The 22,262-nt window shown below is 38.7% G+C and overlaps 2 protein-coding genes across 3 annotated transcripts in view; both read left to right on the top strand.

Moving 5' to 3' along the window:
* Positions 1 to 265: 265 nt before the first annotated feature.
* Positions 266 to 21,826, top strand: LOC144629649 (uncharacterized). The gene is made up of 12 exons (XM_078487880.1): positions 266 to 349; positions 7,203 to 7,328; positions 8,440 to 8,565; positions 9,125 to 9,247; positions 10,609 to 10,734; positions 12,969 to 13,306; positions 13,599 to 13,737; positions 14,765 to 15,108; positions 16,808 to 16,946; positions 18,569 to 18,900; positions 19,907 to 20,045; positions 21,471 to 21,826. The coding sequence occupies exons 1-12, from the start codon at positions 316 to 318 to the stop codon at positions 21,824 to 21,826; spliced, it is 2,322 nt and encodes a 773-aa protein (XP_078344006.1). The 5' UTR covers positions 266 to 315.
* LOC144630294 (uncharacterized) overlaps positions 4,143 to 22,262 on the top strand; it is a 100,591-nt gene continuing 82,471 nt past the window's right edge. Inside the window, exon 1 of one of the 2 annotated variants that reach the window (XM_078488625.1) lies at positions 4,143 to 4,353. The gene's annotated coding sequence lies outside the window, so the exon portion shown is untranslated. Of the gene's footprint in view, positions 4,354 to 21,568; positions 21,812 to 22,262 lie in introns of those variants that run through there. The other variant, XM_078488624.1, reaches the window with a different exon arrangement.

A 22,262-nucleotide genomic window follows, 5' to 3' on the forward strand; every position in this document is an offset into this window, starting at 1 on the left:
TTTTGAATATAGTACTCTACTTACTATGTTTTAAATGAATAATAAAACAATTATTGAATTCGGTTTTCGTAGGATATGAAGAATAATTATGCAGATCTCGGAGGGTGTTATCCGCCTCAGCCGATAACACCCTCCTTGATCTGCATACTTCTTCATATAATAGTCAGCCTCATCCAATAATTGCTAAATTTGTAGAGAATAGCCAAGAAAATTTGCTTTTCAGACGTTGACGAGTGTTCTACGTCAAATGGAGGCTGCAGTCACACGTGTGTTAATACTGCACCAGGCTATACATGTGAATGTCCGAGTCCGGAAATGACCTTACATTCAGATGGCAAGACATGTGTCGGTGAGTACCTAGCCGTGTATGCTTCAAAGACACATTAAATACCGACTCAACCCTGTTTAGACTGGTTTTCTTTTAGCAATTTTTAGCACATGGAGGTTGGGAGAAATGAGAGGTTGAGCAGTTTGTCGAAACGTGGTTCCATGGAATTGTCAAGTCGAATGATCTAAAACTTGACAAAACAGAACAAAGTTCCATTGTCATTGTTAGAATAAAGAGAAGTAGATGAATATCGTGACATGGAACTTTGAACAATCAGTCGCCTGACGATACACAATTACGCGTATTGCCTGCGAATAAACCTTTCAGAACTAAGGACGTTTTTCCCAAATGGATGTCAAACCGGAACAGAAGCAGTATATAACAAACCGCAAATCAATTGTGATCACATAGTTCCACTGCAGAGTACACTAGAAATACTTTGCATTTATATTGAGTTCTTGTTTTACGTGTTTATGAACCGAGAGGCAGTAGAGATCCACAATCACGCCAAAAAATGAAAGAGGCCAATTTCCAGCCATCTTGTTCGACCAAGCTATATATTACTAAGTAGGTCAATAGAAGGTTTCTCATATGGCAAAAAGAACACCATTTTCTTGCGGGACAAAGCGGGCAAAACCGAACGGACAAGAAAGCTACACCTTTTCAGTTCTGGTAGCCAATCACAGTGCAGGATTTAGGTATTTACTAAGTAAGTTATTGGGAACGCAGACAAGGAGACTATTTTGATGATCATAATCAACCAATTACAGCACATTATGTCCGCTTTCGACCAGTAGCCTGGTCTGGCTTGATATCGATAAGGGTGGAGCTTTATAGCTGTTCACGAAGTACTTAAAAATCTTGTATTTGGACATTATACACACTGAAATGTCTGTAAGGAGATTAAACGCCTCCCTCAAATAAACTCCGCATATTAGGGCAGAAATATTAATAAACGCCGCCCTCGAGTAAACGCCGCATCATGATGCTGCGATGCGGCGTTTATTCCAATAATAGAGTCGAAAAGCAAATGCAGTAGTATTCAAGTTTGAGCAAGCCTCAAAAGAAATATCTTGAATTATTTGATAAAAAAGTTGACACTGGCTTAAAATTGTGAGGAGGACGTTTCGGCTACTGCTGTAGCCTTTTCCGCAATATGTAAAATTCAACGGAGTCCCTGATGTTATAGAATTAAAAACTAAAAAATGCAGGAAAAATGTGATAATGAAATGCTGAATAAAAGAGGGGGGGTTGGAATTCTAAAACGCGAATAAAAAGGATACAAAAAATAGGGGGTGGCATGCAATTAAAAATTGTTAAGTTTCTTATAAATGTTTGGGAATGCTATGTGTTCATTAATGGAGTTAACATCTCGGACTTCCACGCTTCGAGGAAAAGTCTTTGTCTCCAAACTGACGAACGGCCAAAAGGGAATTTCTGTCCATTGTTGTAATTGCTTTGGCGCGTTCCTTGATACGTGACACACGCACAGTCTTTGCATTTGATTTTATATACAACACCTTTCGACGCCTCTTTGCTGATTTTATCTTTGGATTTTTTCAAAATATTGGGGATGGTACGGATGGGCTTGTGAGCAACTTTGACGTTTTGGCCTTGAAGAACTCTTGAGATTGATTAATCTCAAGAGTTCTTAAAGAATTTAACGTCAAAGTGGCTCACAAGCCCATCCGTACCATCGCCAATATTTTGGAAAAACCCAAAGATAAAATCAGCAAAGAGGCGTCCATAGGTGTTGTAGCTTATAACGCTTAGAACGCTTCTTATCTCACAAAGAGATAGCATCCGCAAAGCTACAGAAGCGTTCTTAAACTCCAAAGGGAAAACACTTGAACCTAATTATGGCATGAATAGACGGGATGAACCTTTATATATTATGTTTGTCAGTTGCATGCCATTTCTATCTTCTACCGTTATTTGTTTTGTTTTCTTGTTATCAGCCTATCACGTACCGGTTTTTCATCTTAGTTTATTTAAATTTTGTAACCGTTTGTTTCCATACTCACTTAGCATTGTATGCCCCTGATGAAGGTTGGTTTTGTTCAACCGAAATATTGGGCCAAAATAAATTTATAACATCAGTCCCTAGCTATTTGATCAGCCCTGCATTTAAAGTTTATTCTATAAGTCATATGTCTTGCGTTTGGTTAAAGTCTGTAAACCAGTCGATAAAACATGGCAAACAATTCTGTGTATATCACGTAAAAAAGCCATATCAAAACATTGGTTCATCGTTCGAAAACAGTCTTTATTTTTCTTACTCTAGTACTCTTACCTTCCTTGCTTTTCTTTAACGATACGACTCAACCCTGTTTAGACTGTTCCTTTCCTATTTTTTAGCACATTGGGTAAGGGGATGAAATGTAGAGCAACTGTCCCAACGTGAATCCATGACCTCGTTCCCAGGCCCTCTCTTCTTTTTCTTCCATGTCGAGGAGAGAGACGACACGCAAGGGAGGAAAATGAGAGAAGGCCTGGGAACGAGTTTGGTGGTCGGTTGGTGAATCCATGGGAACAGCAAGTCACATAAGCAAAAACGTGACAGAAAAGGAACAAAGTTTCATTATTACTGTCGGAATGGGTATTAATGGGTATAAATGGGTTAATTAATATATCATCATATTGCATTTTAAACAAATCAGTTGGTTACGATACATTTTAAGGTCGCGCAGGACCCTTGCTCATTAATATATTCATTAGCCAAATTTCTTGTTGGAGTGCTGTCTTGTAAAGCTTTAATTCACTACATTTTGAATATCGATTCCTCTAAAATTTAATAAGTATACCCAGGGATGATGGAATTACATCATGATTGTCCTTTTACTGAGAGATGACCGTTGTCTGTGATGTTACAAGCCCTTAAAAGTTTAACTGAAGATAATGCGATTTTGTGTCCAAGTTTTCAGCTAGCACAGCGCACCAAATTAAATGATTATATAGCCTAGTGATAAGTCGTAACTTCTTTTGTGTTCCCACTAGAACGAAATTTTCGATTTCAAAAACTGCTACAAGTTAATGTGAAATCTAAACTTTGAAACATGCTATCTTCATTTTGAGAAGGAAATTTAAAAATTCGCTCTAGCCAGAACACAATAGAGTACACCAAGTTTATGTTCCTCGCGAATCAACTCTTGAAATTCTATATCGGCGGGGAAAACTTGGACACAAAATTGCAGGTTTTGAGGCTTCCGAAGACCTTCCGAGTCGATGTTTACAACAACGTGTGCTTTATTTAAAGCTGTGAATCTAATTATGATAATTCGCTATGTTCCAGCGCACGGGATGCGAGGCTGAGAACAATACCGTGTAATTACTTGTACAAAGAACTCTGAGAAAAAAAATTCTCATGAATATTTCGTTTGTTGTCGGCTTCAGTCGTCGCAGTTCGTGCATACTCTTTAAATAAATACATACATAATGATTTCAAGGGTCCTGCGCGACCTTAAACAAATCAGTTGGTTACGATACAGGCGTATTGCCTTCAAAACCGAGGACAACTTTTTAGGAATTGACGTCGAGCCAAAAGGGATTCAAAGCAGCATATGATAAATAATCTAATGTTAACGGCGTCAAAATTAGATTATCAACAGATAAATCTTAACAAAGTATACAGTAGTTTTTACTAGGAATATAAAGAAATTAGCGATGTTATTTGTTAACTTTTCATCCGTATCGATTCTATAGAACCTTCAGAATGTCAAAACGCTCTCGGCATGGAAAGCGGTGCAATCACGGACGGACAGATCAGTGCGTCTTCAGAATATAGCAACAATAAGGTCGCCGAAAGGGGCAGACTACAAGACTCACAGGCCTGGGCAGCTTCGACAAACAATGTCAATGAATGGCTCCAGGTTGATCTTGGCATTCAGTACCCTACCGTTTCGCGTGTAGCAACGCAGGGAACGGGCAGTAATGATAACAAGTGGGTAACCGTGTACAAACTACAATATGGTAACGATGGAGTGAACTTTCAGTACTACGTGGAACAAGGACAAACAGCAGACAAGGTGAAATCTACATTCTCTTCTAAAACAATTATCAATTATCTACATTCTCTTCTAACACATATATCAACTTAAGATTTTGGTTATTTGCTTTACAAGCTTAATCAATTGTTAAGACAAACCTCTATTCAACGCCTTCTCTGCCGGATTTTGAACGTTAATAGCTTTAATATTTAAGCAATTGCCATCAAACTTTGTGATCTCGACTGAAGTTTATCTAAAAACAATTTGGTTTGACTTGTCACAGGAGTCCATGCTTGCCATTGCTTACGAAACTTGATGTCACCATGGCAACAATATATGTTAGGCATGTTTTTTTCAAAGTTTGAAATTTCCTGTGGCTTTAAATGAAATTTTTTTAACACTTTTGCAGTAACTTTTAAACTTAAGATCATTTTATCAGTTAAGCTTTGACTACGTTCAAGTCAGCCATGCAGTTTTCTGACGTCATGGAAAAGTTAATCCAAACAAGCACATCCAAGATGGTGGCTGTTCGAGAATCATGACCTGATTCCGAGGTCAATATAAAGTCATCATGTCATGTAACCGATTTTAACAGAATCTTGTTTAGACGTTATAAAATATATACTCCATCAAAGGTTCATTGTCTTAGCGTTAATGCTCTCGGAGTAATAGAAGGTGGGATTAGAGATGGGTAAAGACAGAACCCGCCTTTCTTAGTAGTAAAAGACGATGGTTAATTAAGTGAATTGTCTGGCCATCTAAAATGAACGTAAAGAAAAGGAAAAGTGATAGCTGAGTGTCGAGGAACCCAAACATAAAAGCGTAGGTATGTGTTTAAAGCCCGATTTGTGTTAAACGCCAGATTAAGAAGCACGAGGGGCCGTGTATAGGACACAGTTACAGTAGAACCCCGGTAACTCAACTCTGATAACTCGAACTTCCCTGCTAACTCGAACTAACCATTTCACTTGGATTTGACCTCACTTTTCAGTCATTATCATTCAGCTAACTCGAACTCGGATAACTCGAATTCCCCGCTAACTTGAACCAAATTTTGCTTCCCTTGATCAAACTTTACCCCGATAACTCGAATTCTGGTTCCCTTGAGTTCGTCTTGTTCTGTTATCGGATTTAAACCCTAAAGGTACCACTAACAACGAACAAATCACATTTTTTTTATCTTATTACTAATTTAGGAATTTACTGGAAACGAAGACCGGGACACCATTGTGTCACATGACCTATACCCATCAATCGAAGCACGTTACATCCGTTTCCGACCAGTATCTTGGAATAGCCACATATCAATGAGAGTGGAACTCTATGGTTGTCCTCAAGGTACTGTTTAAGGTCCTATATTAAGATATTATCCACTCGTCCAAATTCCAGGTAATTAATTGCATGGTATTTATTTGACAATTTATTTCAACATGCCAGCACATGCCTATGATATACAGTTAGATGACGTTTATACAAACCACGTGCAAGAACAAATAAAGAAAAATAGACGGTTTCTATGCTGACAATTAATCCTAGGAAATATCTACCAATCCATTTTAAAGAACGCTTATATATTACTGTATTTACTTTTCAAAAAGAAAAACATTAATTACCGTCAGAACAATACTCAAAATATATATATATATATAGCCTTGGCTCCTAAGTGAAGCATAGCTCATCCACAGTTTTCTTCCACTGTTCTCTGTCTTGGGCTTGGTGTTCAATTTGGGTCCATCGTAGACCTATTTGCCGCAGTTCTTGTTCGGCTGATCTTCTCCAGTTGTTTTTTGGCCTTCCACGATTTCTCTTTAATGGTAGTCTTGGGTGTGAGTAGTCGGTTCGGCCTTGCAGCGTCCACAATGTGGGTTTGACTGCAGTGCGTCATTTCAATCCCGTTTCGGGTTGCTCCTCTTTGGCCCAAGACTGGTTGAGTGATACGGTTTTCTGTAGACGTTTCTGTAACCATGAGTGTTTTATGAGGGTAGGGGGTTAGCCTACTGCTCAACCCCCAACCTGGAGGGCCAGGGTTTTTCTGTCAGGGTTTTCCTTCCCTTAGCCACTGATATCCCGTTATTTGAAGGCGCCGGATGCTCGCCTTTCGCCGTTGTTGCTCAGCTGCAGTGTGGAACTGCATTACCAGGGTTACAGCGAGGATGTGCAACAGCCGACTTGGTGGCAGAGCCTGTTTGAGCCGGTGGGCATTTCCCGGCATTTTAAAGGGTGCACCTGGTGGCCCCAGTGAACCCAACCGGGACCCATTGCCACCTTTCAACCCCAATACTCAAAATAGCTACCACATAAATCCTTGATCAATTTCAGACACTGAACTTATTTGTATATCCTTCCTTTCCATGACGAGTTCCCTTTCAAGGCATGACGTTTACTCGAACACCTTATGGTTCACTTAGCCTTCGAGTTCATAAATCATTTTATGACTTCAAATAATTCTGTCAGTATACTTTGATTGACCGTGTATGGAGTCGCGCTTTTACAAGCGCGCTTTATGAGGAAACCCTATCAGCCTATACATTTGGTGAAAGCTCAATACCTGTAGAACAGAACCACATAATTGAAAATGTCTAAAACTTCAACGACCTTGAGATATTAAGGAGGCTCGATGTAGTTTCTTTGGCCCTAGGGAGGTTGCTTTGAAAATTAAAATTATCAAGGAAGCCAATGTTCGATTTTTGCCAAAATACACCATAATGATCAAATATGACCAAAGTTTAATTTTTCACTGGTTGCTTAGTCACAAAGGTTACCATAGCAAAAAAAGAAGAATTCGTCAAAATCACTGCTTTATCCTAAGAGATTTATTATCCAAATTCCAGTACTCTTGCTAACTTACTGTATTGTGTGGAGAATAGCCAAGAATTGTTTTCTTTCAGATGTTGACGAATGTGCTACGTCAAATGGTGGCTGCAGTCACACGTGTGTCAATACTGATCCAGGCTATACATGTGAATGTCCAAGCCCGGAAATGACCTTACATTCAGATGGCCACACATGTGAAGGTAAGTACCAAGCCATGCATACTTCAAAAACACTTTGTTGCCAAGTCACATGGTCAAACAGTTGACACCAAAATGCTTCGGGAGAATTGTTAGTATGAGTTTGTCGAAACGTGGTTCCATGGGAATGTCAAGTCGAATGATCTAAGTTTCATGATCTTTTTTGGAATAACGAGAATGCAGATAAGTATCGTAACATTTTAAACTTTTAAAAATCAATCGCCTGACGATACACAATTACGCGTATTGCCTGCGAGTAAACTTTTCAGAACTAAGGACGTCTCTCCCAAATGTCTGTCGAGCCGGAAATAAGCGGTATATCATAAATTATCAACCAATTGTCATCATATAGTTCTTAAAGATTATCAGCGCAGAGTGTACCGAAAATACATATTTTTTTTAATTGAGTTATTTTTCACGTGTCACACTGAAATGTCTATTTGGAGATTTTAACTAAAATTATGCAAATTCCAGTACTCACAAATAATGAACATCGGATAAAAGTCACAAAACAAACGAAATAAAGCCAGATTTTGGGAATGGAGCGAGCTGGTAACACCGGGCTTGCACTGTATATTGTATTATGTGGAGAATAGCCAAGGACATTTTCCTTTTATGTCCACAATGCTCGCTTGATACAATGTATGCTATTTACAAGGCTAAAAGGTTAAAAATTGTAAAAGTAAAATGTTGAAACCGAACGTTTTCGGCTGTTTGCCATCATCAGGGTTAAAAATTACCCGCGTCCGCACGCATGCATATATATCTCATGTAATTCCCCTTGGGAAAAGTTCGACCACCGATTTCGCCGAGCGTCTAAGTAATCGATCTGTTGATGATGATGAATACTTGGTCTCATATATATGATGTGTCCTCTCTCTTTAATGAAGTTCTGCTCGATGAAACCATTGACCACATCATTCATGAAATCTACACCAATTACAAGTTACCACAACTCAGCTCAAAGTTACTCTTCAGACGTCTTCTCTGTAATGTCACCAAGAATACAGTTTTCAGTTTTAATGACAAGCTATACAAACAAATTGATGGATGCGGCCTGGGAAACCCACTAAATGTACCTTTTTAGCCTTGTAAATATAAATTTTCCTTTTAGATGTTGACGAGTGTGCTACGTCAAATGGTGGCTGCAGTCACACGTGTGTCAATACTGATCCAGGCTATACATGTGAATGTCCCAGCCCGGAAATGACCTTACATTCAGATGGCCACACATGTGAAGGTAAATACCAAGCCATGTATACTTCAAAGACACTTGAAAACATGTTTGCCATTGAAACACCAAGTCACATGGTCAAACAGTTGACACGCCAGAATGTTTCCCGATAATTATTACAACGAGTGACGAAAGTTGTCCAATATTGCTTAAATTATTTCTGGTGAAATGAGTTTGAATTCAGCTCGGGCACTTAATTTCCTCTCCCCGCCCCAGTAGTAAAAGGCCAGCAAAGATAAACCTGTTTTTGGTATAGGTATAGGAATAGGTATATGTATAGATATAGGAAGAGAAAAATCATCTATATTCACCACAAGAAAGGAATAGGTAGATCATTAATATGTGTCTAAGTAAACTAAAGGTATAGGGCATTGCAAAGAGCATCACGCTTTATACACAATAATAACAATAGGCTTGCCCAAGCTTGTATTCGCAAATAATGAACATCAGATATAAGCCACATAACGAGCCAAATGATTTTTGGAATATAGCTAGTTAGCGACATAGTTTGCAGTGTGTATTGCATTGTGTGAGAATAGCTAAGAAAATTTTATTTTTCTTTCAGATGTTGACGAATGTGCTACGTCAAATGGTGGCTGCAGTCACACGTGTGTTAATAATGTACCAGGCTATACATGTGAATGTCCAGACCCGGAACTGCCCTTATTGCCAGATGGCCACACATGTGGTACGTACCTAGCCATGTGTACAACGAAAACACTTGAAACAAGGCTACCATAGAAACATGAAGTCACATGGTTAAAGAATTAACACATCAGAATGTTTCCCAATAATTGCTTGCTAGGACGAGTCGCGAAGTTTGGCCAATGTTGCTAAAGGTGGCTGACAATGATTTCCAGCACTTATACTCTGATAGGTCCGTACTAAAAATGTTCATCAGTTAATGCTACAATAACGCCCAATCATTGGTAGACAAATCGTGTTATTTTTTACATCACTGGTTACCCATTAAAGCACCTTTAATTTCGCTTTTATTGCTTATAACTTAAAAACAACCTCGTTATCCCCATTTTTATTCTTGAGTTGTGATCAGCATGTTAAGACACAACTTGTTGCAATGTTATAAAAAAACTGCTGAGAGCGGTTTTTCAAAAATTTAAGGTGCCTATGAAACCGCTACCAGGAATTCTTTTTAACTTTGCAAAACATGGTATTCTATCATGTTGATCATTACTCAATAACAAAAAATAAAGGGTTACAGCGCTCGTTTTTGAGTTAAAAACACTTAAACCTAACAGGTTATACTGTTGCTATGGTAACCAGCGATGGCAATGAAACTAACAATTTGTTTACGAATGGTTGGGCGTTTGCATGATGCCATAATTGTAGCAGCAACTGACAAAGCTTTGTAGTAGTGACCCATCAATGTATAAGAATTGGAAATTGTTGGAAGCCGTTGTCATTCACCTTAAAATTATTTATTTGGCAATGACTTTAAAGTCAGTGCGGGCACTTGAAGCCCTCCCCCAGGCCCACCCCACACCAGGATTAATAAGGTAAACCGTCCTTGCTTTGTTTTGAGTATTTTAATCGAGTTGGTGCACCTCAAATACGACTCAACCCTGTTGAGACTGTTTTTTTAAAAATAACAATTAATTTTTAGCACGTGGAGGCTTGGGAAATAAGGGGTTAACAGCCTTTCGAAACATGTATCCATAAAAACGTCAAGTCGAAAGAGCAAAAACTTGACAGAAAAAGAAAAATGTTCCATTGTTATTGTTGCAATAACGAGAAGAATATATATATAGTGTCATGGAACTTTGAAAAATAAGTCGCCTGACGATTTATACACAATCACGTGCGTATTGCCTGCAAATATCCTAGACGAGGAGACTGTTGTTTTTCATAATCTTAATCGACCAATCACTGCACATCATATCTGTTTTAGACCGGTAGACTGACCCTGGGTGGAAATTAATGTATCGGAAATGATTAACATTAAATATAAGCTTCATAGCGAACCAAAATGACCAGGCTTGCAGTGAATATTGTATCGTGTAAAGAATAGCCTAGAAAATTTCCTTTCAGATACTGACGAGTGTGCCACGTCAAATGGCGGCTGCAGTCACACGTGTGTAAATACTGCACCGGGCTATACATGTGAATGTCCAGACCCGGAACATAGCTTAGCATCAGATGGCCATACATGTGCAGGTACGTGCCCAGCCATTATTACTACAGGAACTCAAGAAAACGATAATTATTCACCTACAGCTAGCTCTCGATAAGTCGACGAATCAATGGACTGACTTTCACTTATGTAATTAATAATAAATAAATTTAGTCTTCGTGTCGTGTTTGTGTTGCATGCGATCAAGATGACTAAAAGGACTACGAAGTTCAAAGGTAGTGAGGTATAATTTATCAAAAATAAATTATTGGGCGCAATTTGTCTGAAGACGTCACGTAACGCAGCCACAACCCAGGTGATATTGCACAATTCAAAATTTTATGTTTCACTTTCAATTTTCGTCCCAAATAAGTCCTTAAATTTAAATGAAACTGAATATTTAAAACGCTAACAGAATAACTTTCACGTTTGTCTGCTGCGCTGACATCTCCCAAACGCATGTAAAGAGAGACGTCCTGTGTAAAACAATTGAAAAATATGCCCAGATTTTCGTCCTTGGATATTATCTTTTCTTAGGGGGTTACAAACAACACTTATCCTCTCGATAAATTGTTTGCCTCGAGGAATAGATATGCCAGCGGACAAGTATCCGTTCTTCTTTTTTTTTTTCGCGAAATGGAGGTTATTGTTTATATATTTATTCTCGCTTTGCACGCTATTTGCATTCTCTACTGACGGTGGAGTTGCGAAATAGAACGTATAATTTAAGCAAAAAGCTCAATAAATGACCAGATGGTATTTTTTTGCATCGGATTGCTGGTCGGCTGCTAAAGCTTTTGCTTCCTTTATATAGGCAGCATCTATGTATTTGTATTTGTATTTTGGCACATTCGAAAATAAAACACCAACAATAGGAATCACTCGGCTAGCATACGCAAAAAAACCTTTATTCAGACCGTCCTAATGACATCTGTTCTTCCGAATTAGTGTCGAAACAGAACAGAATCAAAGTTCTTCGAGCAACCTCATGGTAATTCGATGAAGTGCCGACCTTCGCATTTTTGTCCAAAAAAGCGTCCAATAATGTAACAATCTTACTTCATTTGCCTTTGAATGTTTTATTTTTCCATGAGAGTTGCGTCATTGATGGTTTGTGTTATCAGGCTTTTTAGCGCGAATTCTATTTTTTCACCACCAAAACAAAGTCATTTATATTGACAGCATCTATGTTTATCTATGTGTATCTATTTGTTCCTTTGTTCCTCTTTAGCATTAAGTAAAGCACGAAAAGCGTTAATTTTGTGAAGGGGGTGAAATCTAGTTTCTGCTTGACTCAAAACGATGCGTTATAAACGGATAACGTGACACCGGATGACGCGACGCGAAACAAAAACGTGCTGCTTGGATCTCGTGTTTCTAGTGAGCTGAAACGCTTTCTTAAAACACGTCACATGGCAAGCGAAACTGCATGTACAGCGTAGCTTATAGCTGTTATTAGTAATGTTACAATCTCACTTCATTTGAATGTTCTCTTGCGTGAATGGGTTATTGATAGCTTGTGCTCTGAGGCTTCGTAGAGCGAATTGTATTCCTTTTTTTCCCCATATGGCCTGGGAAAGCCCTTTTTCAAACCTGAGGGAAAACTCCAATATCTGGGGGACCACGCTTGCTACGGGAAGGCCGGATTCTATTGCAGTATTTGGAATATCCAGAGACGTAACAAACAAAACTTGCTCCAACTGTAGACTTTACTTCCAAGAACATAACCAAAGAATATTTTACAAGGCACTTCTATTTATATAGTAACTAGGAAGGCTATTTTTGAAAACATAAACAAACTTTCCTTAGATCTATTGGCTGTCGTTAATCCTAGCTTTGAAACATTCATTACTTACAAAACCGCGCTGGTGGATTACAGTTTTCTACAGGTTGTAATTAAACACTTTTTTATAGTTAGGATTACACGGACAATAAACATAAGAGAAGGTGCTAGTTTGGCTAATGAACTAAAGCGTAATCCTGCCAAAACAATATTTCTACGTTGGATTTTCTATCTCTTTTTAACAGCTAAGCTTGTAAACAAATAAAACTTAATCATCGTAATTTCTCTCCTAACAGAATGGAGTGAGTGAGTGAGCGAGTGAGTGAAGTCAAGATTAATTTTTAATACTTTATTACTATGAGGTTAAAAGGTATCAAATGCATAGAAAATCTTAAAGCGAAACGTAAATTTTTTAAAAAATATTTCTTTGAGATTGCAGTGCAGTTCGCTTATTTCAGATATGATGTATTTTTATGGAATCCATTGCATTTACAGAATGTCAAGCAGCTCTTGGGATGGAGAGCGGAGTTATTACTGACGGACAAATCAGCGCCTCATCACAAAATACTGGCTCTCAAGTGGCTGCCCACGGTAGACTGCATTTTCAAAAAAGTTCAGGCGCAGCTGGGGCTTGGGGCGCTGGTACTCTTGATGTTCACCAATGGCTCCAAGTTGATCTTAACAGTCAGTACACCAAAGTAACACGTGTAGCAACACAAGGAAGAAATTCCGGGCCTAGTACCAACCAATGGGTGACCATGTACAAACTGCAGTACGGTGACAATGGCGTGCACTTTCGTTACTACAGGGAACAAGGACAAACTACAAACAAGGTGAAATTAAAGCCTGTCTGGGTTTGGTCAAAACGGTTTTTTAGGACTAGGTACTTTTGCTGATACACGAAATGCTTTTCATGCGAAAAAATTAACAAAATTTAACATTCCAAAATCTCAATTATTAGGCCTTTTGAGGGCCATTTGAGACCAACAGCAAATGCATGCTACAAAATTCGCAAACAAATCTTGTCATTTGATAAAGTTTCATACACAAAAGTGACGATCGACAGTTAGAGCAGTGAAGTTTATTTAATGATGTACCCTAAAAACTGTTATTCTACTTATTAAGGACTTCTCTGGAAACACAGATAGGGACACTGTAGTATCACATGACCTAAATCCACCAATCAGAGCACGTTACATCCGCTTTCGTCCAGAAACTTGGCATACTCGCATCGCAATGAGAGTGGAGGTCTATGGATGTCTAGGTACGGTACAATGGCCTACGTTTCGACAATCACATAATATTGTCTTGTAGACGAGATAGTGATAAATTACGCAGTATGTTATGAGGTCAATACAAGCGGCGCAATCTCGTTACCAGGACCTCCCTCGTTTTTGTACAACCGTTCAGGGTGACAGGAAGAATAGATGCCCTGTAGAAGTCGTTATAGAGAAAACAAAATGGGTTTTTAAAACGATGTCGTGTATCTTACCTTTTTAATACCCTTTTCTCCTAGATTAAATGTTAATAGGATAGCACAGAAATTTCCAATTTTTTCCACGCGCGTTTGGACAAGAACCTGGTTAAGAACTATGACTTTTTAGAGTACTGTCGGCAATTGTGCACTAATAGCTGGGCTTGAATGAATGTGAATTTAATCAATATTTTGCAAAATTTCGGATCTATGTACTAGCACTGTTTTATCGTGGCATGTTGTTTGTAATTGGAAAAATGTGGAAACTTTTTACCGCTTATAGGTGTTTGTTGTTGTTCTTGTTGTTTTAAAAAATATGTTTTGTTACTAGAACACTAATAGTATGGTATTATAGATGATTTCTAGTCCGTACTGCGCAATCTCCGCCTGCAATGTTTGTGAGTCTCACGTGCAAAAATATAAATTCCGGGACACCAGATATCCTTGCAAAACAATAATAACGAGTAAAGGAACCTCGACACTATTCCAAACCGGCGTTTCAGCTCATCCAGCATACCTAAACAAAACAACCCCTAATAGCGAAGACTGTAATATGTTTTGCAGTATTCAAAAAGACGTTTAGCAATTTTACCAGTAAAGTTTGTTTGTTTCTCAAATTTTGTCAGTTTTGATAATTGGTAACATGACTTCGTGTCGTCCAATTCAGTCTGAAATCATACTCGCGATTAAACAAATCGGACTCCTGCTACGCGCACTCGTATGATTACACACTGAATTGGCGCCCACTCAATCACGTTCGAGAATTTTGTTAGTTTTGATTAACGTTGTATTCGTATTAATTCCATAAAACCTTTAGAATGTCACGACGCTCTCGGCATGGAAAGTGGTTTGATCACGGACGGACAGATCAGTGCATCTTCAGAATGGGACTCCGTCGGGTATGCCGCCATACTGGGCAGACTGAACTTTAACCATACTGCAAGTAAAAACGGAGCTTGGTCAGCTCTCACAAACGACGCCAATCAATGGTTGCAGGTTGATCTTGGTAGTTACTACACTAAAGTAACACGTGTAGCAACACAAGGAAGGAACAATCCTGATGCACATGTCAACCAGTGGATAACTCAGTACAAGGTTCAGTACAGTAATAACGGAGTGGACTTTAAGTACTACAGGGAACAAGGGCAAAATGCAGACAAGGTGAAAAACATTTTTTCGTATGAGCGTTAAATTTTTCCTGCTTATATTTCAACGTTAATTATCTACTTAACATAAAATCAGTTTCAAAGAGAATGCTGCTTCATTCGTAGATGGTGACCATCTTACATATGTCATTTGTTGCTGCAGGTTTTTCCTCCTGTTTTATGCAATTGCGCAAATTGCTTTAATAGATTTTTAGTGGAAAGCTCCATGACCTTTCCAAAGGTCATGTCTCAACATTTTTAGGCAAAGAAAAAGAATATTACGAAGAAAAGGATTTACGAATTTTGACAAAATAGAGATACATAAACAGAGATTTAACACCAATTTAAAATTAAAATGTGGAATTGGGGACTAAACTAGACAACTCTAAACCCGAGTTTTTCAGTGTAGTGTGCCTCTTTTCTTAATTTCTCACTTAACTCTACAATTCATCGCATTTCCAGGGTATTTCTCGATCATTAATGAGGTAGATGAAGTTACTTGTCACTTATGAATTATTTGTTAAGTAATGAGCCAAGTAATAAGCGCACTTCTATACCACTTGCCGTATTTAGAATTCTCGGTCAAACACTGTCAGCTGTATTGAAAAAATTTTTGAAATCCTAGAACTTTATTACCGTAAAGTTTGGAAGAAACGAACCTCATTACTTTTGGGATTAGCAGCCTTTTCCTATCGCTACCAGTTTGGGTAACTACATTCTCGTCCCTGGAGCCGCTTGTCTCTCTTAACTGGTGAAGCCACGATTTTAACAAAAGGACCAGGAACCGTTTTAAAATCCTTTTGTTATATGAGAATTTAAAACGATTGATTTAATTGGCTAGATTTGAAACTCCTTTGTTTCTCGTGCACAGGCTCCGCCGGCTAAGAAGGACCAGCGGCTCTGGGGACGAGAATGTGGTAGCTAAAACGTGAACCATATACGAGGATTGATCAACCTCATAAAATAAAAATATTTTAGAGTAAAACTTCGCGAATGCAATCAGATTTTGTTTTGTTAAGAGAGATAATAAGGATAAACCTTGTTGATGTTCAGTTTATAACATCTGAAGAGAGTAACAAGGAATATCAAATTAGTTTTGTACACCCTGTTGTGGTGTTTTTCCACTGTTTCTTCATAACTGTAGTCAATTTACATCTGAGGTCTTTGCTTTCGGGGAAGTATACCTATCAGTCGTGGGTAGTGAATGGAATTAAGGTTATTTGGTTTGTTGGTGTCCTCGTGGTTCGTAGGTTTGGATAAAAGTTGTGGGTAGCAAAAAAGCCTTAGCTTAAAGAAACTTCTCCTTACAAGGGATAATATTGTGTTATGCAAATTTATGACCATCACAAAACAGTTGCTGATACCACTAGATCGATGTAGCTTACGCTGCAAGTTTTCCGGTAAGAAAAATCGTTTTTTCGCACTGAACAACAATTGCTGCGATTAAAAAGAGCGGCGAGGTACACCGGCCCTAGCTATACAATACGCTTGTTAAAAAATACTAACTCTTTAATCAATACTCATTACTTGTCAACGTATTCTAAGAACTGGCAAAACCTGGAGAAAATTTCAAATTTCTTAGCTTTACCATGACATCTGAAATTCATTTGTGTTTTGAAACCCCATAGAATGTCCTAACTCATTTATGAAACATTTCTTCAGTAATATCATGTGAAATGATTTATCCGTAACAATTTGCCATCTTACTGATTTAGGTTTTCACTGGAAACACAGACAAGGACACTATTGTGTCACATGACCTAAATCCGCCAATCAGAGCACGCTACATCCGTTTTCAACCAGTAACGTGGAATTCTCACATTTCCATGAGAGTGGAGCTCTACGGGTGTCCAGGTTCGTACCAGGATTTTTATTTCTACAATAATTCAGCTCGACCATATTTAAATGGCGGAGTCTGGGTCGAGTAAATTAAAGCGAGACTGGTGCCGCATCGCTACGAACGAAAGCACAGTCAAGTATGAAAGAAGAAACAATAATTCTGGTTCATTTGCAAATATCTCAGTGATTGTTTGTCATTTAAGACTTGAGAAAAAAATACTGATTTCAATGTCAACGAATTAGCCATTTTAACGCAAGTTTTCTAAATGACGGCTTTAACAACGAGCCAGAATAAGAAAAACGATAAACGCGAAAATTGTGTGCCCAAATTTATATTTAAAAAAAACATTGACATCACATGTTTGACACACAAAACTTTTCGCGCGGGCCTGCTTGTGTTCTTAATTTGGAACAATCGGTTTCATTGAGTTGCTATTCAAATGCGTATCCCAGAATGGCCAAGTTTTTACAAATCCAGCCATTGACGTTTAATTGGCCCAGGTTTAATTCTTACTGTTTTAAAAGTTTTTCAACAGGTAACTGTCAGTTATGGTTTAATTTGAAACTTTTTCAGCCAAAGTCTGCAGAAAAAGACAAAATAAAACGAAATATTGATACAAATTGTGAATTCGAAGTTGATTAGGTTAATTCAGGCTGAGCAATAGTCTCAGAATAAAACAAGGTCAAAAGACCACTTACGATATGTTCAATTCTATCATGGCGCCGAGGCTAGGGCAGACTAAAACAAAAGAAGTCTCATCGAGGTTTAAGGATGAATAAACAGTTTCCTCTGTTTAAGTCTTCCATGTATTGTATTATCCATTGGCGCATGCATGTGGTCCGCCATTAAACCGTCGAGTTTGTAATGTGCGTTGGTTCAATCCGATTGTCTAGCGGTTTTATCCGAACCATCCCGGTGGGATATTACACTTTATAAGCCTCAGCGCGAAGTCAGCATCACTTACTTAATGGTCTTTGTGCTTTAAGTACCACATATGGCCGTCACCAACGAATGCCAATGCTGTTTGTCCGACCACCGTTGAATTTGTCAACAGATGGTTTTTGAAACCATTTCATTGTCAGCTCCTTCTCCTATTTCAAAGGTCATGTCAGAAATTGCTCAAACCCGGAGCAAACTTTTGGATAATTTAAAAAGAGGGGCAACCTTAAGTCTATAGGCATCGAATATCAGGCAGGCTACCTTTACATGTCAATATTGGTGGCGGTGCATTCACGACACCCGTTATTAAACACATCCCTATATAGGTGGCGTGTAGCAGGCAGGCTCCTCCTACCCAATTCATACAAGTGGAGAATAGAAGTAAGAACCCCATTCCCCCTCCATATGGGCAGCGAGCAGCAGGCGGAACCGCCTACATAGGTAATCTGTATAGGTGATGGATGGTCCCCTATCTGTTCATTTAGATAGCGGATAGCAGTCGGGACCCCTCTATCTCATCTATATAGGTAAAGGGCGGTGCAGAGATCTCGCCCACCTCCAATACCAGCAAACGGCAGAAGAAATTGAAATTGGGTCTCTTTGTGGGGCAGGTGTTTTTTACCTCTCCGCCCGCAAAATAAATGGTTTATTTATTAACGTTGTGTTTTTATCGATTCTATTAACCCGATTTTTTTAGAATGTCAAGAAGCATTAGGGGTGGAAAGTGGTCAAATAACTGACGGTCAAATTAGTGCCTCATCCTCTTATGATTCCTTTGGTATCGCTATCATGGGGAGACTACACAATGAAGCAGGTAACGGCAACGCAGGAGCTTGGACCGCTGCCACATTAGATGCTAATCAATGGCTGCAGATTGATATTGGTAGTTACTACACTAAAGTAACACGTGTAGCAACACAAGGAAGAAATGGCGCACACGCCCAGTGGGTAACTGAGTACAAACTGCATTACAGTCTGGATGGAGTAAACTTCCAGTACTACAGAGAACAAGGACACACGACGGACAAGGTGATATAAATTAAATAGATCAAAACTTTGAGGTCTTTTAGTTCTTAAAGACATTTGCGCTAATTGTTTATGCGCATCCTTACTGCGCTCGTAATTCATGTTGCAACGTCACGCCACGTCATGCATTGAGCGCGCGCGCTGAGAAAACTTTCTTAGCACATATAGGGTGGGAAGCAGTTGTGTTAAATTCACTTGCAGATAACTATCTTAAATTAATGGCCGGTGACCCCTACATTTTTCTGAATATATCACATTTCTGATAAATCTCTACTGATCGACTAAAAAATGAGCCAAATTTGAATGTTAGAAGTTATTATTTTTCATTTTCTCTTCCGCGCGCGAACGAATCAGTCACATTTTGCTGTTTTGAACGTTTGTATATGCAATTGTTTACAACAAGATTTACCCTAAGGCACTTTTCATGTAAAAGTGAAATATATTTGTTCAATAGACCCACTCAAATAAACTCGGACAAACGAAGTTGGCCTGTATCAATTCTTGGAAATATTTTGTCGCCGGAAGCCGCAAAGGTCGTATCGAGTGACGAAGTCAAATTTATTGAATAAACGCCTTCGTAATTCAGATTTCGTATCTCGGAAACGAATTTGATGATAATGCTAGCTTTAAATGGCAGGTTAATTATTTTGTAGCGAACATGTAAACAAACAACATTTGTCTACCTGTCCTCAGCATGAGTACTTAAATTTCGGCCGCTAGTAGTTTACTAAAGGAGCGATGAAATTGAAAGATCATGATGACACTGGATTGCGCATGCCCTGAGTAGAAATGGACCCAGTTTAATGTTGCTGGTGTTAGGATAGTATCGACAAAGAAAAAGGTGTGACCACAATGGTGGTGGAAGTAATGACTTACTTTGTTAGCTTTACATTTTCTCCAGTAAGGTTCTTAGATGGAGCTTAGTCAAGGAAGTGTGATAATCAACAGTTTAAGTGTATATGGTTTTGAAGTGATTTATGCCTGACAACTTTTCATTCGACTTATTTAGGTTTTTGCTGGAAACACAGACCAGGACACTGTTGTGTTACACGACCTAAACCCACCAATCACAGCACGTTACATCCGTTTTCAACCAATAGCATGGGTTAGTCACGTATCAATGAGGGCGGAACTTTATGGATGTCAAGGTACTGTTCAGGGTTTCCATTTTGCCAATCATCGTGCGGCTCTTAATGGGACATTATCACCAGTTTCACTTCAAAAACTCAAGAGCCTAAAGTCATATGGAATCTACGAATAGTGGTCTACCTTTGAAAAAGCTTTCGTCTTTTTGGACTGGAAAAACACCTAAAAATTATCATGGCTACCTTCTTTTTCTTCAACTGTATATCTCCATTTTGATGTACTAGGTGCATTTTATGTTTGAGAAGACCTATTCGCCAATTTTAATACTTTTTACCGAAAAGCATTAAAATCACCGTGAAAGTGTCCCTTTAAATTCAAGATATATGATAGTATCTTTTAGCACCGTGATTTACAAAAACAGGAGAATGTAAAAAGTTAATATTTGCAGAATATCATGCGGCGTAATATGCCAGCACAAACTATACCCATCTCGCTTTTCTATCCCTTGCATTTGAATGGTCTGTTGATAACCTTTATCTTTAAAACAATTTCTTCAGCCGACTCGTTTTTGCCAAAACAAAATACTGTCACTGAACTGAGTTCTTAAGACAATGTTAGGTTCCTGGATTCCTCCTTTTTTCTTCGCAGATATACTCAAAAGGATAAGTAGTCAAGCTGACCGAAATTAGTGGAACTCACTACGTTGAAAGATTTTGATTATGTTCAGTAATAGAACATGCAATTCAAGGAACACCGGGCGGATAGTGTTCGATTTAGTTTAGTTACTAATCTGAACAATATAAATGTTCAATCTATCAAATAAGTAAGGACTTCTTTACGTAATGAATGTCTTCCCTAAATATTGAAATGTAACTCGTAACTTCATTGCGAGGAGTTTTAGTGATAAATTCAGTGTGGCTGTGCCGGAAACGCATATGCATGAAGCATTGTACGTTCCTAATAAAGAGTTAGTAATATTTTATGTGATTGAATGTCGGAAGGAGGCAATCCTGCCGATACATCAAATCCCCCCTGGGTAGCTTCCCCGTTAATGGAAATTTGGGAGTGATCCCTCTGGGAAAAAAACGAATATTACGGTGGGATTTGGATCCACGGCCTCCGGACTAGATCTACCGCTCTTCTGACTTCGTCACTTGTATACATACTGCGAATTCACTATCTAAATAACCCCAACCTGCTCCCGTTTGGCCTCGTAGTTCAGTCGGTAGAGCGACGGTAGATCTAACCCGAAGGTCGTGAGTTCAAATACAACCGGGTTCAAGATTTTCTTTGCCAAGTGAAATCCCGGGCTAGTAACCCAGGGGGATTTGGTGTTTTGATTGGTGTATCGTCAGTATTGCCTACTACCAGCACTCAATCACATTAAAAATCTTAATAATTCCTTTTTACAAGGGTGACACATGTATACGTTTTTAAAAGCTATGTTTATCAACGCCGTGTTTTTATCATTAATATAAAACCTTCAGAATGCCAAGAAGCTCTCGGCTTGGAGAATGGTGCAATCTCTGACGGACAATTCAGTGCCTCTTCATATTGGGGTGGAGGCAGTGACGTTTATGACGCCAGGCGAGCAAGGCTGTATCATCAAAGGACTACATACCAGACAGGAGGATGGTCAGCACTAACAAATAACTTCAACCAATGGCTTCAGGTTGATCTTGGTAAACAGTACAAAGTAACACGTGTAGCAACACAAGGGCAAAATGCTGATGGTTGGTTCCAGTGGGTAACCAGTTACAAGCTGAAGTACAAAAATGAAGGAGGGTTCTTCAAGTATTTTATAGAGCAAGGCCAAAGTACAGAAAAGGTGGAATATATTTGATTCATCAAAATTTGTTTAACGTAATTATATGTCTGTGTAAATGTTTGATTGATTGATTGTCTGATTGTTCAAATCAGATATAAAGAGAGGGCTTCGGAATAATTTTCTTGTAGCAAGCATTTTAACCCTATATAAACTATTTTTACCCTTTACATTTGGAACCTGGGGTCAGGATGAGGTCTTCTCATTATCTTTATCTCCAAAATTGAAATATAATAGTATGGAATGCTCTCACGACACAAGATAAGTATAGTCTTAAAAAAGTGGTTTATACCTCTGGAGCTTATCCCGGTTACCATGGAATTATTTATAAGCGACTGGTAGCATTTCTTCTCCTCCATAATGTGATATCGGTCCATTACAGTGTTACCCCGAAGCATCAAGTTCGCTGGTACCCACTTATACACCAAGGTCGAGAAAGGCGCTGTGACAGTAG

Source organism: Oculina patagonica, chromosome 11, assembly GCF_052425735.1.
Source record: "Oculina patagonica isolate OP01 chromosome 11, crgOcupat, whole genome shotgun sequence".
NCBI lineage: Eukaryota > Metazoa > Cnidaria > Anthozoa > Scleractinia > Oculinidae > Oculina > Oculina patagonica.

What these genes read in the sequence shown, in the direction of transcription:
- LOC144629649 (XM_078487880.1), top strand. Translation starts at nt 316, where the DNA reads ATGACCTTACATTCAGATGGCAAGACATGTGTCG. An exon ending in GGAGGTCTATGGATGTCTAG is followed by an intron (nt 13,738 to 14,764) that starts GTACGGTACAAT and finishes TAAAACCTTTAG; the next exon opens with AATGTCACGACGCTCTCGGC. An exon ending in GGAACTTTATGGATGTCAAG is followed by an intron (nt 20,046 to 21,470) that starts GTACTGTTCAGG and finishes TAAAACCTTCAG; the next exon opens with AATGCCAAGAAGCTCTCGGC.